We start from the raw sequence: 17,106 nt of genomic DNA on the forward strand, positions 1-17,106 counted from the left end.
TCTCATTAGGCTTGTCGTGGTCAAGTGAGAGTTCATGCTTGTTACTCTTGGTGATCGCCATCACCTAGACGGCTTGGTGGTGATTGGGAGTTCGGTGATCACCCGGTGGAGCTTGTGGGTGACCCAACTCAAGTTGCGAGTGGTTGTGGGTGATTCACCGTGACGGAGTATCGAAGAATCAACCCATAGAGAGCACTTGATCCTTGCGTGGATCAAGGGGGAGCTACACCCTTGCACAGGTGCTCCAATGAGGACTAGTGGGGAGTGGCGACTCTCCGATACCTCGGCAAAACATCGCCGTGTTCCTTCCTCTCTATTTACTTTGAGCATTTACTTTGAGCAATTCAATTCATGTCTTCACATTCTTAGAATTGCCATGCTAGAGTAGAATTGGAACTTAGGTTGCAAGTCTTTTGTGCGGTAGAACAATTAGGAATACTTTCTAGGCACAAGGGGTTAATTGGGCTAACCATAGGATTTAATCATTGCGAAGAAATTTAGAATTAGCCCAATTCAACCCCCCCCCTCTTGGGCATCTTGATCCTTTCAATACCTTTGCCTTGTGCATTCCATTCCATCTCCTCCAATGTCGATGCAACACATGCACCAACATGATCAACAATGATATGATCCACTTCATATCATCATGTGATCATATTGGTTCATCGATCTTGACTTCACTTGCTTTTCACCGTTGCCTTCGTCCATCGGCGCCAAGTCTTGCTCAAGCTTCACTGCCACACGGTCCATCACTCCAAAGCCTCCGACTTGCCCTTCACGCTTGCAACCGGTCCATCAAGCCAAGTCTTGTCTTGATCTTCTCCACCTTGATCACATGACTCAATGTCATGTCTCATGTGCAATGAGCTCCTTCATCATCACATGTGTGAGCTTTGCAACATCTCCAAGCCATTTTCACCTTCATGGCATATGTTGCTCACACATATGTACCTATGGACTAATCACCTGTGTATCTCACATAAACACAATTAGTCCACCTAGGTTGTCACTCAATTACCAAAACCACACAAGGACCTTTCAACCTATTGCGCAAACTCGATGCTACATGGGTCACGCCACGGTAGTCATCACCCTACGCACGGGGGCTATGGTCTAGTCAACAAAGCGCATAACACAATGAACAGCGCATAAAGGGAAATTAATACCTGCATTACTACAAGCTTATCTTTTTCTACTACCGAATAAATACTTACTGATCTTGTTTTCATGATTTAAGATGCACAATAACAAAGGCTATGTCATCACGCTGCCTCCAGCTACGTCGACACGCCACCTTCGGGCACTCCGTCGACAACGATCCTCGGGTACTCCCTCATGGGCTACCTCGAGCCGGTCATGCCGCCTCTGGCTATGTCGTCACGCTGCTACCAGCTACATCGACACGCTGCCTTTGGGCACTCCATCAGCAACGGCCCTCGGGGTCTACCTCGAGCCGATCACGACGCCTCTGGCTACGTCGTCACGCTGCCACTAGCTATGTCGACATGCCGCCTTCGAGCACTCCGTCGACAACGATCCTCGGGTACTCCCTCAGGGGACTACCTCGAGCCGGTCACGCTGCCGCTGGCTACATTGTCACGCTGCCACCAGCTACGTCAACACTCCACCTTCGAGCACTCCATTGGCAACGACCCTCGGGTACTCCTTCAGGGACTACCTCGAGCCGGTCACGCCGCCTCTAGCTACATCATCACGCTGCCACTAGCTACATCAACACACCGCCTTCGGGCACTCTGTTAGCAACAACCCTCGGTTTCTCCCTCGGGGGCTACCTCAAGTTGGTCATGCCACCACTATCTACATTGACACGCTGCCTTCGCTTACATCTTCAGCAATGGCCGCTCGAATACTCATTTCTTGACAAGCAAGGTGAGTGTGTAAAGTCTACAATACAGATGTACTAACCCCCTCTGCTTTCTCTATTTTATAGGCAGGGGACGCACACGGCCGATGGAATTCCAATAAATCTCTCCGAGTAGTGTTGTCATTGAGGTCGTGCCACGTCCCCATGATTTCTGGAGGGATGCCTCCTGAAAGACCTACGTGGGGAAACGGGCCGTCGAAACCAACACTTTAGCTTCGCCGAGAAGGAACCCATCTCCATAATCACGAAAACCATGGGGCCTCATGGTCCAAAACTCGACGTACCATCACCTGAGCCGGTGCAGGCGAGTGATCTATACTCAGATCGAACACTCGACCCGACTCACCCCCTCAGCAGGTGTAAGCGATAGCGATTCATTCGCTATCGACCCTACCACTCTAGAGTCAGGGGGTATTCGGGAGGGTCACCAGTCTGACTCTAAAACCTCTGGCACTCTATGTCACATAAATCTCCTAATACCCGGACGAGCTCGAAGTACCTTATTTCAGCAGATGTGTGCCCCTTTGGGGAAACCGGAAAATTGTTTGGCCCATGATTGTAACCAAAGTATGAGCTCCTGGAATCTGAAAAAAGAGTTTTATGACATGCCCCCGCTGGTCTGGCTTTGTCCTGCCGCTTCCTTTCAATGAAGTGCACATTCACTCATTCTACCCATTATCAGCTCGAAGAGTAACACACGCAACTGCCGACAGCTGCTCATGCATTCATTACTCGCCCACAGTAGTGCCCGCACTGGGACACTGTTACATTGCCCTCAGGGCTTTGGGACAACGTCCTTATTCTTCCACTAAGTGAGGCTCACGACAATTCGTACCACATTGCTTAACGGGTCCTGAAGAAAAATGTGACGTCCTTAGTACTTGATAACAAAAACGACCTTCAGCAAGTCACCCTAAAAATCAACTGGCTTAGTGACGCGCGGGCGATGGAGGTGCACCTACCCCATCCTCATTATTGTTTTCGACTAGAACTTAATGATGCGCAACCACTATTTACGCGCCGAAATATGTCGGGAACCCACTTCTCGAGTACAGTGGTATTTTCTACCCTAACATGGCATCTACGATGTCCTAGAAAGCTATGCTTCCGGTTCTTGGGTACACCACCCGAACACGGCGTTAACAACTTCCCCAGGGCTACGCCCAGGAAACTACATTTCCGATATGGGTGAACCACCCAAGCCAGGCACTTGTAGCTGCTAGGGAACAACGTTCCTTGATGTACGGTGTACCACTACCGCACTCGATGCTTGAAGAAGATTCTCGCTACCCGAGAAATGCTCTTGGTACTCGAATGGAAACATACTGGCTCCCTAATACTTGGGAATATCTGATTGCACTGCTTGAAGCTTCGGCACCCGAAGATGCTCACTGTGTACTCACAATACGCAGAACTTACAGAGGAGACTGCGACGTCCCGAGGGCTTGAAGCTACATGCTAGCTTATCATTAAGTCCTACGGGGGCTACTGTCAGAGATATGGGCCAGGGGCACCTGCACCGCCCGTATATATGACCACCACCGAGCTATCAACCTAGTAGCCATCAAGGGGAGTCCAACGTGGTCGACCAATGTGGAGATCAAGGTAAATCAAGGCAGGCATATCTGGACGATAGCTAGGATCAATCTATTGCAATAAACTAGGAACACAATCTATTAGTCCGATCGTCCTCTCTATAACCCTACCTCTCCTGCCTATATAAAGGAGGGTAGGGACCTCAGGCTCAGAATCGACATCATCTGATCTACCACATATTCCATCTACCTCATAGCTAGGAGCAACAACCCCTGTAATTGAGAATATGAATACAAGAGCAAAAGCGCCATTGGAGTAGGGATTAGCATGCACCGCACCCCAAACCAGTATAAATCCTTGTGTCTCGTGTGCTACCATCTGATTTCGTCTATGCGATCATGTTGTTGGATATTGCCGAAGCAAAACAATCTGACAAGGAGGCTCGTTGCCTTGGGTGACTCTAAACTTGTCGTCGAGCAAGTAATGAAAGCCTCGGCGTGTCGCAACCACAAAATGGAAGCTTACTGCGCTGAGGTGAGAAAACTTGAGGCAAAGTTCGATGGACTCGAACTACGCCATATCCCTCAAAGGGATAACAAGGAGGCTGACAGCCTCGCCAGGATCGGCTCAACTTGAGACACGCCCCCTCCCCCCCATGGCGTTGTTGACGGTAGTTATTGACCATTATAAACATCAATATAACCCGAGATAATGCATGAAAATGATCACCAACATAGACTTAGGAGTTTAAACTGATAAATTCCATGAGTTTTAGTGAATCTATGTTTTCAGCAGGGTTTAATCAGAAAACCATCAAGGGGGATCTAAATGTCAAAGGAAAAATCTAAATCCCGACATGAAACCAACTCCACAAGGTTCTAGAAGACTCGGGAGGACTCCCCGACAAAGCGGAGACCGAGAGGCTACCAAGTGGGGCCGCCCTGCCCCACCTGTAGGCCGCTCGGCCCCCCAGGGGGCCACCTATCATCCTCGTCGCTATATCGGTTTGATCCAAGGACTCACGTTGCACCCTCAAGACTATATAATCCATCCCCCTCCCCTAGGAGACATCAGAAGTCATTAGATCATAAGTCAGGGCTAGATAGAAAACTAGGGTTTCTAGAGATTAGAGATTAGAGCTCTAGTTCTTCAAGTTTCTAGTATAGATTAGCTAGCAAGGTTCAAGAAGAGTGTGGGCTATTTCTCAAGATTTCGGATCTGTCGTCTGGAGACTGGTATATCCATTGTATCTCTATATTTATGACTTTGTGCTACTTCAATATTATTATGTTGCTATTTATTATGTTCCTAGTTTACTCTAGTTGTATGCTTGATATAGTTATGATTAATAATGAGTTTATGCATATGTTCGCAAAGGGCTTAGCTCAATACGTACATGAGTTAAGTGGTCGACACTATGTAAGCATGGTGCTTAGATATTGTTTACCTGCGGATGCCCTCTGCATTCTGGGTCATGGGGTAGATCACGGGTGTGACACTCCCGTTGAGTCCTTTGTAGTCCACTCCCCGTTTGTAGAGCACGTAGGACATGATTGCGAAGGTAGACAAGCTTTGTTCTTGATCTTCCTTAGTAATGTTCCTTATGTGTAGATCCAAAGTTAGTTATACTATAGATGAGAGTGTATATATTAGGGTGTACAAAAGACTTAGTAGATAAGTAATGACTTAGGAATCTTTTGCTCTTAACGAATCTCCTGCTTAGTTATACTATATTTATGAGTCTCTAATTCTATCTCTGGAATACCATTATTACCTTACACTTATCATTTATTTACCATTTGACTTACCCTTGCAATAGCATGAGAGTGATTATTATCATAAGTATACATATTTGTCAATATCTCTATGCCATCACCACTCCATAAGCTCCTCCCTGTGGTAAAAATATAAATAACGATACCTGGTATACTTCCGAGTGAAATGCTACAATGGTATATTATCTATGCGCTTGCGAATACTTTAATATATATTTTTTCTCTGAAGTTTACAAGTGTTATTAATAATTACCAACCACGCATTTCTGGAATTATGCTAGGGATGACAACCTAGTAACAAGTGATGCTAAGAAATGCCAGCAGGCGTGTTCCTCGACGAGCTCACCAAACCCTCAGCCCGCTGGGAAGTTGAGACTCAACCCTTCCCCTGAGCCGAGCGTACTCACAATCACAAAGATCGCAGGCTCTAACCTAGACTGGGGAGAGGAGCTTATCGACTACTTATGGCATGGCATCCTCCCCATCAACCAGGATGAAGCCGATCGGGTACGTCGGAAAGCCAAATCCTACGTCATGCGGGATGATAAAATTCATCATAAAAGCATGAGCAGAATTTTGCAATGATGCATACCCATGGAAGACAGGATAAGGCTCTTGCGAGACATCCACTCGGGGGCTTGTGGCCACCATGCAGCGCCAAATACTTTGGTAGGTAAAGCCTTTTGACAAGGGTTTTACTGGCCCACACCACGGTCAAAGATGTGGAACGGATTGTGAGGACCTGTGAAGGGTGCCAGTTCTTTGCCAAGCAAAAACACGTCCCCTCCCAAGAACTCCAAACGATCCCGATCACATGGCTCTTCGCCATTTGGGGACTCGACCTCATCGGGAAACTCTAGGCCGCCCCCGAGGGCTTTGATCAATTGTTTGTCATGATCGACAGGTTTACCAAGTGGATTGAGGCTAAACCCGTAGCCACATCTAGCTTGGAGGTGGCGGTCGAGTTCATCAAGGAGGTTATACACCGGTATGGGGTCATGAACATGATCATCACAGACAATGGCACCCAGTTCATGGGAAGTGCGTTTGTCAACTACTGCGACGAGCAACAGATCAATGTAAGATGGGCTTCAATAGCCCATCCAAAGACTAACGAACAGGTAGAGAGAGCGAATGGTTGCATTCTTCGAGGCCTCAAACCTCAAATCTTCAGGAAACTCAAGAAGTTCGAGGGTAGATGGGTCTAGGAGCTTCAGCCAGTTCTATGGGGCCTACGGACCACTCCTACCAGACTAATGGGGTTTACCCCTTCTTCCTCATCTATGGTGTAGATGTGGTACTCCCCGAGGAGATCGGCTACGCCTCTCCCCGAGTCCGCACCTATGATGAGGACACAGCAGAGGAAACCTTACAAGACTCCCTCGATAAGCTCAACGAGCACCATGGAACGACACTTGTCCGCTCCGCAAAATACCAGCAATAGCTACACAAGTACCACAGTAAGCATGTTCGACCACTAACTTCATGCAAGGCGATTTAGTCCTGCATCGGGTTCAATCAACCAAGGGGGAAAACAAGTTTTTGCCTCCTTGGGAAGGTCCATTTATCATGGCCGAAGTACTGGAGTTGGGAACGTATAAGCTGGCAAACATGAAAGGTGAAGTCTACACGAATGCCTGGAACGTCGACGGTTCTATGCGATAAAAAAGCAACCTTATACTAAGGAGCAACTCACGGGCGGTGTAACCACCACCCCATCACGAAAGGGGAAGACTACGTCACCAAAGTCAATTAGCAATCGGTATGTTCCCGGGCTCAAACTGAACATCCTGGCAGGTCATGCTGACCTACCGAGATACTAAGGGGCTACACGATCAAAAAGTTTTTCTAAGGATAGACCGCATTCGGGCACAACGTGTATGGGGCTCCGATCAATCGCCGTGATATGTTATGCTAACCTATCATGTTGATTCAGGGGCTACAATTAGTACTGCCATGAGTCACGAAGCGGTTACTCAGAAGAACACAAAATGCAAGTCTTTATCTCAATGCCATCCTCTACTCTCTCATATTCGGCAAAGGCACCCGTCGAGCTCCTAAACTCCACGGCCAGAGCACTGACGTTGTACGGCTTCTCCACCAGTGGAAACCCGACCGCCATGTCATGGAGGTCCTCGTCGCTTCAGAGGGAAACGACCGCCAGCGCCAACGCAGCTCCACGACAAACCATGTGGTGGATCACTTCCTCCAACCACCTTGGTACATTACCGAGGCATTCTTCGACACTCACCCCCACCGGCGAGAGCATGTCAACAACACCCCCACACGCCTACAGCAAAGTAGCGTAGAGGTCTCGATATTGGCCCGCTCTAACCACGGTGGCGGATGAGTCGGACGCAGCAGCGTCACGGTCGTGCTCTGCCTCCGCCACCTGCTCGGTCAGGACGGCGTTGGCTTCGTGGAGCCTCCCCACCTTGTCTTGAGCGATGGTCAGTTGCTCTCGGGCGACTAGGAAGCACAAGCAACCACTCATCAAGATAAGATATTTCAAAGAAGAACGAACAGGGAATCTCACCAGGAACTTACCAAGAAGCTACGCCTGAGCCTCGACGCGGGACGTTCCGGCGGCCGCCGCCTCCCGCTTCGACCTAGCTATCGCCGCTTGCACGGCCTCCAACTGCGCCTGAAGATGGCTTGCCTCATCTTCAACCACCACGGCCGCCGGCAGAGCCATGGGCTCCACCGCCGTGGTGCTACCCGGTGAATCGGGAGAAGGAGGACTCGCATCATCAAGCATTGGAAGCCTGGAAGAACACTCGGTGAGAAGAAACCCCTGGATCGCCCGATTCGGGTCAGTTAAAGGACTTACCTGACGAAGGCAGGCGGATGGGTGGATAGCGCTCGGCCGTCGCCCGTCTAGGAACCTCCGTCCTCGAGCTCCCCACGCTTTCCATCAGATTGGATCTAAGGGGACAAAGGCGGAGGAAGACGAAGAATTAAAGAAAGGGAGGTAAGCTCAACAGTGCGCATATGAAATTATGTCCATTTACGCCTCCCCTTCTTTAAATAAGTAGGAACCAGAGCGTGAATGGAATCCCAACCGCACACGCTTGTGCATGGGAAAGCGAGCCACGAGCACCGACGCTCTAGCTTCTGGTAAGCCAACTCACTCACGGGTCACGCGTTCGTTATCCGCCCACAGCTGCCCACATGCGCTTTCAACGAAACATTTCCTTGTCGCTCTGCAAAATGGAGGCTCGTTGGTGTGTGGTGTTCACCGGAGGCAGCGGCCCGGCGGCGCTTGTAACTGGTGGGTCGGGAGCAGTGGTTGCACATCGTGGAAGGGAGGCATCGGCCGCACAAGCGGCGAGGAGGCCGTGGCCGCATGACTTGGAGAGGGCAGCAGCGCGCCGCACCTGGCAGGGCTGGCAGCCGAGTGCCGCGCAACTTGGAGGTGGCCGCGCGCTGCACGTCGGAAGGGCCAGCGGCCATGCGTTCGGAGGCAGCAGGCGAGCAGATAACAACGATAAGAAGAGGACCGAGTGGATATGAATAGGTGGATAAACAGTTTTTTTTTTTTTTTTTGAGAAACAAAGAAGTGTGGGTTGTTAAACTAACGTCGTGGCCCAACAACGCAGAGCATTACCGTTTGTTCAAACGAAATCAGGATCGTCCAATGATCAGCTTGTCGGACAGCTAGCTTCTCAGGAGTCAGGACAGAGCAGTTATACTAATATAAAAACTATTTACTCCCTAGCTTGGTTATTTTTGTTTATCTCAATTTTGTTTCTTGCTTGTTTTCCTTTTCCCCCTACTCTCCTTTGTACTACCGCTTTATATATTTTCTCTTTTACTATATTAACAGGTGTAGGCTTGCTCCTCCTGATTTCGTAAAAAAAAAGAACTATTTAGAAGAAAAAAAATGCTGTTCCAAACCTGACGTCCTGACCGGACCTGTAGGAGTGGTGAGGTAGACGTTGGAAGAGAACGCGTGCCACCAACACCCGGTTGCCGGACCTCGACTACGGTCCACAACGATCTTGAAGGACCCAAATGACGATTAGAGGGAGGATGGATGAGAACTGATTAAAAAAAATTATCGAGAAAGATCTTGGTCTATATCCTGATTATGACCTAATACATCTCTTTGCTAATTGCCAAGATCACACACGCCAACTAGTGATTTGTCAACCGTAGAAATGACTAGAAATGCTCACGGCCTTTCCGCGTATGGCCAGTGTATGGGCTGCTTGTAGCGTAGTTGGGCTCTTAACTGATTTACTGAGCGTAGTGGGATAAGTATTTATTTGAGGTTTTTATTATTTTTAAAAATCGTGTTCATCTCCTACCACATCTGAGATGGCGCGAGCATTCGTCCTTGGTGGCCACCGAATTTGGCCGCCATTTTGCATGGTACGTGCGTCCCTTCTCTGCTTTTGCTAGCACAATGTCGGTTTGGGGCCTTTTTTTTAAAAAGCATGCTTAATTCCTAATTTTCTTTGCAAATACATGAATACAACAAATATTTTTAAGAGGTAATAAAAACATTATTATCGCGTAGAGTTTGTTTTTTGTGATTTTGTGAGCGCAAAAACCACCTAAATCGGAGGTACCGATTTAAAATATTTTGATTTTAAAAGTTTAAGCTTTATTAAAATAGAAGTTATTGTTTTTAATAATTATTAAACTACTTTGGAAAATGCTGTTGTATTAAAAAAAACTTGGTTCATGATGTCACCAAAAACATATATGACACCAACAGCCATTTTTCATTAAGCGTTAACATTTGCCACAGGATTATTACTGCCTCTCTCGGTAGTAGCCGCACTGAGCTACTTGGACAATACTACCAAATAAATCGATAATGTAGAATATTTGAAGTATCTATTACATAGATGTAGTCAGTGAGAAACTCAGCAAAGCTTGTTTTTTTCATTTTGCGATTTTGCTTTGATTTTATATAGATTTTAGAACTTTCAGCCGATTAAAACGTAATAAAAGAAAAAGAGAAACGTAATAGGACAAACGCTTTGCACCTAGGTCCATGTACTTTCCCTCAATCAAATCGCGCTTTAATGTACGGTAAAGAACTGTTCATAAGACTATAAGAGTCACGATATTTGCATTGGGAACCCTGACAAAGCTTATATTCTTTTTTACTTACCCATGAACGCTTAGCAGAGCAGAGCAGATACGCAGGATGCGGGTGCCGGCGTCGCTGCGTCGATCCGGCCGGGGACGGCCATGTTGGCGGCGGCTGGCCGGACGGCGAGTTGCGCCGGGCCCGCGCGCTCCCGGGGCCGGCCTGAGCTCGGCGTGAGGCAGGCCGTGGTCTGCTGGTTACGCGCGAGCGTGCTGCTGGAGCGGCGCAGCAAGGCCGCGCGACGATGGCAGGGACGGCTAGAGGGACGCGGGAGGGGCGTAAGGCGATGGGTAGGTGCCCGCCGGGTGAAAGAAGGACGGCGGCAAGCACTCGAGCCAGGCATGGCGCTTGCTGCTGCGACGAACAGAGAGAGTGAGGGCAGCGGAGCTGAGCCGAGAGGGCGCAAGGGCGAGCGAGGATCGGAGGGGCTTTGCCGGTGGACCATGCCCACGGTGGTGGCCCGCGGCGGATACCTGCGCTGCCGGCCTGCCTCTCTGCTCATCGACGCCGAGCGAGCGGACGGGGCGAAGCGTCGAGAAGGCTCGAGAGGTTCCGGGTCCACGATGAAATGTGAGGAGACCCGAACCGATCCACCATCGGACGGACCACGTCGCTTGCTCGCCTGAACTGACGGTTGTCGGGTTGAGCGGGCGACGTGGCCCTATCGGGCGTCCACGGTTTGGTGCGTGAATCGTTTGAAGAGATTGGGATTTTTCTAAGCATTGCAGAAGCAAAACGGCAAAGCTCAAAATTGTTACTCACTAATTACCGGCAAAAAATGCACCAATTGAACAAGTGATTATCATGGTTACTAGCATGCAAAAGATTAATTAAACATACTTGCAATGACTAAACAATTCCATTTACATTGAAAGGACATTACACAAAGACAAGGACGGCCACTAGCCCTACTAATAACTAGATCTATTATGGTGGAATACGGAGGATGGACAGGGTTATCACCACCTGCCACCTACCACTAACTATCTGGAGGCCTAGCCGTAAACACAAGCAAGCTATAGCCTAAGCATCACGCTTAATCTATACTCACTACGCTGATCCAGATCCTGATGAAATAAGATCAGAGCACTCTAACCAAGCGGTGAAACCCATAAACAACAGTAATATAACAACACTTTATTAATGCAGAAGATCAGAATTGACATAAACGGTCCCGGACTTCACTCGATCAGAGCTGCATCCACCGAGGTACAAGTGGACAAGGTAGCCGACAGACCCAACTCCTCTCCAAGCTTCTCATTACTCTCTCCCTATCTTCTAATTCTAAGGATATATGGCTTTGCCTAAGCTAAACTATGCTATTGCTTGCTTCTTCGTGGAATTGTTGCTTCACTTGGCGCCAGCACCCCTTTATATAGTGTAAAAGAGGGTAGGGGGTACTTGTAGACGTGGCAGAGGTGGTGGAGCTGGCCAGGTGGGGTCAGGCAACCCCCTAGGGTCGGTCGACCCTAGGATGGCAGTGTCATGCCCACCAATGGCTTAGATCTCCTCCTGATGGCGGTTGACAGTTGCTTCAAGTCGGTTGTAGGTTGGTTGATGTCCGGAGTCTATGACAGTGGGCCATCCAAAACTTTGGAGGCTTCTTGGTGACCCTTGGATCAAACCGACACCAACCAACGTGCTAAAGTGCTCCAAAGTGTGTTTCTTGGTTTCCCCACGGACTGGTGACGTGGCAAGGGAGAAAGGGCGTCGGGCGATGGCTAGGTAGGGTCACCCGACCCCACCTTGTGTGTGCTCTGCCCCCTGTTGTGTGGGATTCCTTCTAGAAGTTTGATGATGATGTATTTTGACCATTTTAGTCCTGCATGCACATTCTTCCAAGTACAAGTGGAACCAAGTGAAATCATAACATAAATATTGCTTTTATGTTGGTTTTATGCTCATTATGCTAACATGTTGATGGTTAGATTTGATGGTTAAGGACCATCAACAAACAAGACCCCCAATTTACAGCCTTGGAAGGCAAACTTCGAAGAAGAACTTGGCTTGGTTTGTATCAAGGCCAAGCAAAAGTTGAGAGGAGCTCTAAATTTATGGAGAGAGATCATTTTCCCTAGAATTGGTCTTCCTTTTTTCCTTTTGGCTCTTTAAGCCCTGTAACTTGTGTTTTTTGTACATACATTCATTTATTTATATTATATAAAAACTATGGGTAGGGGCCTCCCCTGCTGACCCTTCCGAAAAAAAGATCCAACGCCAATATTTTCAAGGACACAGCTTAAATAGTTAGCAGTTTAGCACGTCTTGGAATAAATCTAATCACACAAAATCGGGTGTGAATTGTGAGATGAGAAGAGAACCCAATGAAACGTTGGTGCTCTAGCAGTTTAGATTTTCCGTAAGTAAAACTCATCATACTCCAATTATTGAATCCTGAGCTGAGGAATTAACGGTGAGGATTCCGTATAACAGCTCTGAGTGCCAGGTAGCGTCCCAAACCGAGCCCGATCACTGGTCTACAGCATCTGCACCACCTTGTGCATGGTTGGCCGCAGCGCCGGGTTCGTCTCGACGCACCACAAAATGCCACGCGAGCAAACCGCTCCACCTTCTCCATGTCCTCCACGGTGTCGACGTCGCCGTCACCCTGCAGCATGATCTCTGTCCTTTGGGCGCCCACCCAACCAGCGTGAGCATGACCTTTTCGTCGTTGTCGCCCTGCGGCACCGACACGTCGTTGTCGGACACCACCGGCTCGTGGCTTCTCCGGCAGCAGATCATCTCCAGCAGCACGACGCCGAAGCTGTACACGTCTGCCTTGGTGCCCACGTGCCCGTCACCGAGAAGCCACTCGGGCCCGATGTATCCCCTGGTGCCTCTGACATGGGTGACCGTGGTGTGCACCTGCTGGGTTCCCAGCAGCTTGGCCTATATAGTTCATGTCACTAATCCTGCGTTAACCAATCATCAACAACCTCTGTAACCGAGTATGCAATAGAGAGAGATCTATTTCAAACTAGACGCAAGGTACCACGTACTTGAACCAGTATAATCTGTGTCTTGTGTGCTATCCATTTGATTCCCTATGCGTGAATACACTGATCCATATTGCCGGAGTAAATATTTCTGACACAAGGAGCAAAGCTGAAGAATCAGGGAGCGGAGCTCTCCCAAACAGAGCCTTACGGTGCTGTTGATGTGCTAGATAGCTTCCAATGTTTGGTCCTGAAGTCAAAGGTCGACAACCAATTTGCAGTGAGTGGTGTTATCTCATTTAGTAATCCTTATGTCTCCTAAGGTTTTACCTTGTGGAGGAGTATGGTTTGATGAACTAGTCTGACTAATCAAATTAACCAAAGAACTATGATCGGTGTACTCCCTCCATCTTAAAATAAATCAACTTATAAAGATATTTGGAGTCAAACATTTTTTAGTTTCGATCGAATTTATTAAAAGGTGCACAGATGTTTATGGCACTAAATTTGCATTATTAGATATATCTTGAAATATATTTTTTATAATGCACTTGCTTGATGTCATACTTACAATAATTTGATTCAGAACAATTCAATTTAATTTATTTTATGATGGAGGGAATATTATTCAGTCTTTGAGCTGAGAAATTAAAGGCGAGGATTCCATGTAACAGTCTGGAGGGTCAGGTATACGTAGTGCCTGAACCTGAGCCCGATCACTGGTCTCCAGCATCTGCACCACCTGGTGGATGGTGGGTCGCAGCAGCGGGTTCGGCTCGATGCACCAGAGCGCCACGCGCACGAACCAGTCCACCCTCTCCATGTCCTCCGCGCTGTCGACGTCAGCGTCGTCGCCGTGCAGCATCAGCTCCGTCCTCCGCTCCCCCACCAGCTGCGCCGCCCAACCGAACAAGGTGACCGTCTCGTCGTCCTCCACGCCACGCGGTGGATCAACCACCACCGGCTCCTGGCACCTCCGGCAGCAGATCATCTCTAGCAGCACGACGCCGAAGCTGTAGACGTCCGCCTTGGTGTCCACGTGCCCGTCACCGAGAAGCCACTCGGGCGCGATGTATCCCCTGGTGCCTCTGACATGGGTCACCGTGGTGTGCACCTGCTGGGTTCCCAGCAGCTTGGAGATCCCGAAATCAGTGATCCTCGGGACGCCATGGCCGTCTATTAGGATGTTCTCGGGCTTGATGTCACAGTGGATGATGGGGGCGCTGCAGCCGTCATGAAGGTACTCGAGCCCCCGGGCGATGGCGACCGCGGCCTCCACGCGCCAGCGCCACGGAGGCCGCCTCCTCTCGGGGTTGAAGAGGAAGCTACGGAGCGACCCGCCCGGCATGAACTCGAACACCAGCATCCGGTGCTTGCCTTCTTTGCAGTAGCCGATCATGCGGACCAGGTTCCGGTGGTGGATCTGCCCGATGGACTGCACCTCGTTGGTGAACTCCTGCTCGCCGTACTCGTTCGAGGCGACGAGCTTCTTCACCGCGATGGCGTGCGGCTGCGGCGACCTCATCGTTCCTCTATACACCTCGCCGAAGCTCCCTTTACCCAGCAGCTTCTCGAAGCCATTGGTGGCTTGGTAAAGCTCCTTCCAGCTGAACGCTCTCACACTTGTGCTCAGCAGCTGCTTGCTGTCTCTGTTCCTGCCGAGGTAATGCTGTGCCAGGAGGCCACCGATGGTGATCACTACGATCAAGGCCAAGCAGATGGTGATGATTTTGTAGGGGCGTAGTACGGTCCTTGTCCTTGTCGATTGGGCACTCCCGGTGCGCACCTTGATGAACGCCTTCATCGTGACATCGTTTGCCCGCCGTCCGTTGGTGAGCACCGCGACCTCCCTGCAGTCGGAGACGCCGTCGCCGAGGAACAGCGCGGCCGCGCAGAAGCAATCGCTGAGGCAGTACTCCCGGCACTGCTCCTCCGATACCGATGACAATTTCTTGTAGTATATCGAGGTCTCCCAGGTGATGTTCGGGAGCTCCACGAGCGTGAACTCGTCGGAGCTGTTGTCGCCGCCGCAGCTCTGCGGCTCGAACACCGGCGTGCAGCCGCTGTCCGGGTGCTGCGCGTCGGTGTAGTTGTACCCACTCGGGCAGACGCAGCTGAGCCGGTCGTCGGTCTGGACACAGTAAGACCCCGGGCCACACATGCCCTGCAACCCGGACGTTCTCTTGTTGCAGCCGTCCGGTGGCCACTGACTCAGCCTGGTCCAGGACGTGTTGCCGCCGCCTGTCTTGTGGCGGACATAGGTCCGGACGACGCCGTCAGGGTCCATCCTGACGAACTGGAAGTAGTCGACGCCGGCGGTGAAGCTCGCCGGTGGCGAAATCAAGCTGTAGACGGTGCCGTTGGTGAGGGTGTAGTTGAGCCGGCCCTGGGCGTCGAAGGTGACCGTTGTGTTGCCATGGGGGCTGTTGGTGTACTCCTGCCAGTAGGCGTTGCCGGGGTTGTTGCCCTCGAGGAGGTCGACGTAGAGGACCACATTGCCGTCCGGCTGGACGCCCATGCTGAACCGGCCAGTGGTGAACTCCGTGTCCGCCCGCTTGGAGAAGAGCTTCCCCTCTGACTTGGTGTCCAGGGCCAAGGACTGGCCCGGCAGGAGCGTGTCCGTCGGGAACCAGAAGCTCTCCCACAGCACGTCCCCGCCGCCGCCGTCGCCGTGGAACTGGAGGTTGCCCGAGTCTCGGAGCGCCAGGACGGACCCGCGCCTAAGCCTGGACGTCGAGGCCCTCCACAGCTCTTGGTTGCGGCCGCCGCCGTCGGTGAGCACGAGCGTGCCGTCGGGCGTGACGCTGAGGACGGACCCCGCCGTGGCGAAGGCCGTGCCACCGGAGGGCGACTGCTTGGCGAACCACACCACGGACTGCGGCTGGGACTGGGACGATATGGAGCTGCTGCCGGCGCCGGCGGCATCGTCCCCGAAGCGGAACCATGTCGCGAGGAGGAACTTGGTCGGGTCGGCGTCGAGTGCGCGGAAGCCAAAGGCGAAGTCGCCGGACGGGCAGGTGATGTAACCGGGCGGCGTCAGGGCGGCTCCCGCGGTGAGGTTGGTCCGCGCCACGGCCGCCGCCGGCACGAATCGAGCTTGTTGCAGCAGCACGGTTATCGCTAGGGTGCAAAGATGCAGAGCGCGGCGGAGTGGAGAGCTGGGCAACGCCGGCATGATCGCAGCTCCGTCCCTGCCGAGCAAGCGTCGTGTTGGCGTGTCGCCGTGTACAAGTTCTCTCTTTTAATCGAGATGATGGGTGGACGCAGGGGGTTGGTTAACGAGTAACGACTACTCGCCATGAAGCGGTCGCCGTGGATGCTGTCGTTGCGGATCAGAGGACGTGTCTCGCCGGTTTTCGCCCGGAGTCGAGTGCATGCCCAAGTCTTTGCCAAGAGAGCACCGAAGGGAGGTCAGCAAGAGGATGTCAGGATCGTCAAGGCGCAAGGTGCAGGCGTGCGTCTTCTGGAACAACTGCCTCAGCAGCTCATCATCAGCTACACTGCACGTCTCCTCCGTCCTAGCTCCTCCCACGAACGGGCAACCTCTCCTGTTACCTTCTTCAAAGAAAAACGGGCCATGGCCGTCTCCGTCTGCTACAGCCGCTCGCGCCTCGCGGAGCTCGGTAGCTCTTCCTGGCGTACTCCACAAGAGCGGTCGTGCCGACTCCTTCCACGACAGACTTCATCAACGCCATCGGCAGTCCGCTACCGCTACCATTCCGTACCGCACTGACATGTCCCTTGGAAACTTTACATTCGACCTTCTATTTTTCCCTTATGGGACACACAAGTCGGCAGTCAAAATAAGCTACCATTTATGGAGAAATTTTATAGTGGTTGTTAGAAAAGAAAATATGGCACAAACGTTCT

At 50.8% G+C, this 17,106-nt stretch overlaps 1 protein-coding gene and 1 long non-coding RNA gene across 2 annotated transcripts in view; both read right to left on the reverse strand.

Moving 5' to 3' along the window:
* LOC136525275 (uncharacterized) overlaps positions 1 to 10,848 on the reverse strand; it is a 41,220-nt gene extending 30,372 nt beyond the window's left edge. The window contains exons 1-2 of the long non-coding RNA XR_010776472.1: positions 10,322 to 10,848; positions 9,112 to 9,196 (exon numbers count right to left, since the gene is read on the reverse strand). This is a non-coding gene — a long non-coding RNA (uncharacterized lncRNA). The remainder of the gene's footprint in view (positions 1 to 9,111; positions 9,197 to 10,321) is intronic.
* A 2,320-nt stretch (positions 10,849 to 13,168) lies between these two features.
* Positions 13,169 to 16,553, reverse strand: LOC136529377 (G-type lectin S-receptor-like serine/threonine-protein kinase LECRK1). The gene is made up of 3 exons (XM_066522453.1): positions 13,943 to 16,553; positions 13,300 to 13,486; positions 13,169 to 13,212 (listed from the first exon to the last, which is right to left on the reverse strand). Exons 1-2 carry the CDS (start codon positions 16,409 to 16,411, stop codon positions 13,463 to 13,465), a joined length of 2,493 nt encoding a protein of 830 aa, XP_066378550.1. The 5' UTR covers positions 16,412 to 16,553; the 3' UTR covers positions 13,169 to 13,212; positions 13,300 to 13,462.
* Between the last annotated feature and the right edge of the window lie 553 nt (positions 16,554 to 17,106).

The sequence above is a fragment of the Miscanthus floridulus genome, chromosome 19 (assembly GCF_019320115.1).
Source record: "Miscanthus floridulus cultivar M001 chromosome 19, ASM1932011v1, whole genome shotgun sequence".
Lineage (NCBI taxonomy): Eukaryota > Viridiplantae > Streptophyta > Magnoliopsida > Poales > Poaceae > Miscanthus > Miscanthus floridulus.

Excerpts from the sequence above, each read along its gene's own strand:
- LOC136529377 (XM_066522453.1), bottom strand. The coding sequence starts at position 16,411 with ATGCCGGCGTTGCCCAGCTCTCCACTCCGCCGCGCTCTGCATCTTTGC. Across the intron at positions 13,487-13,942 it reads AGACCAGTGATCGGGCTCAG|GACCAAACATTGGAAGCTAT; the intron begins GTTCAGGCACTA and ends CTTTGACTTCAG.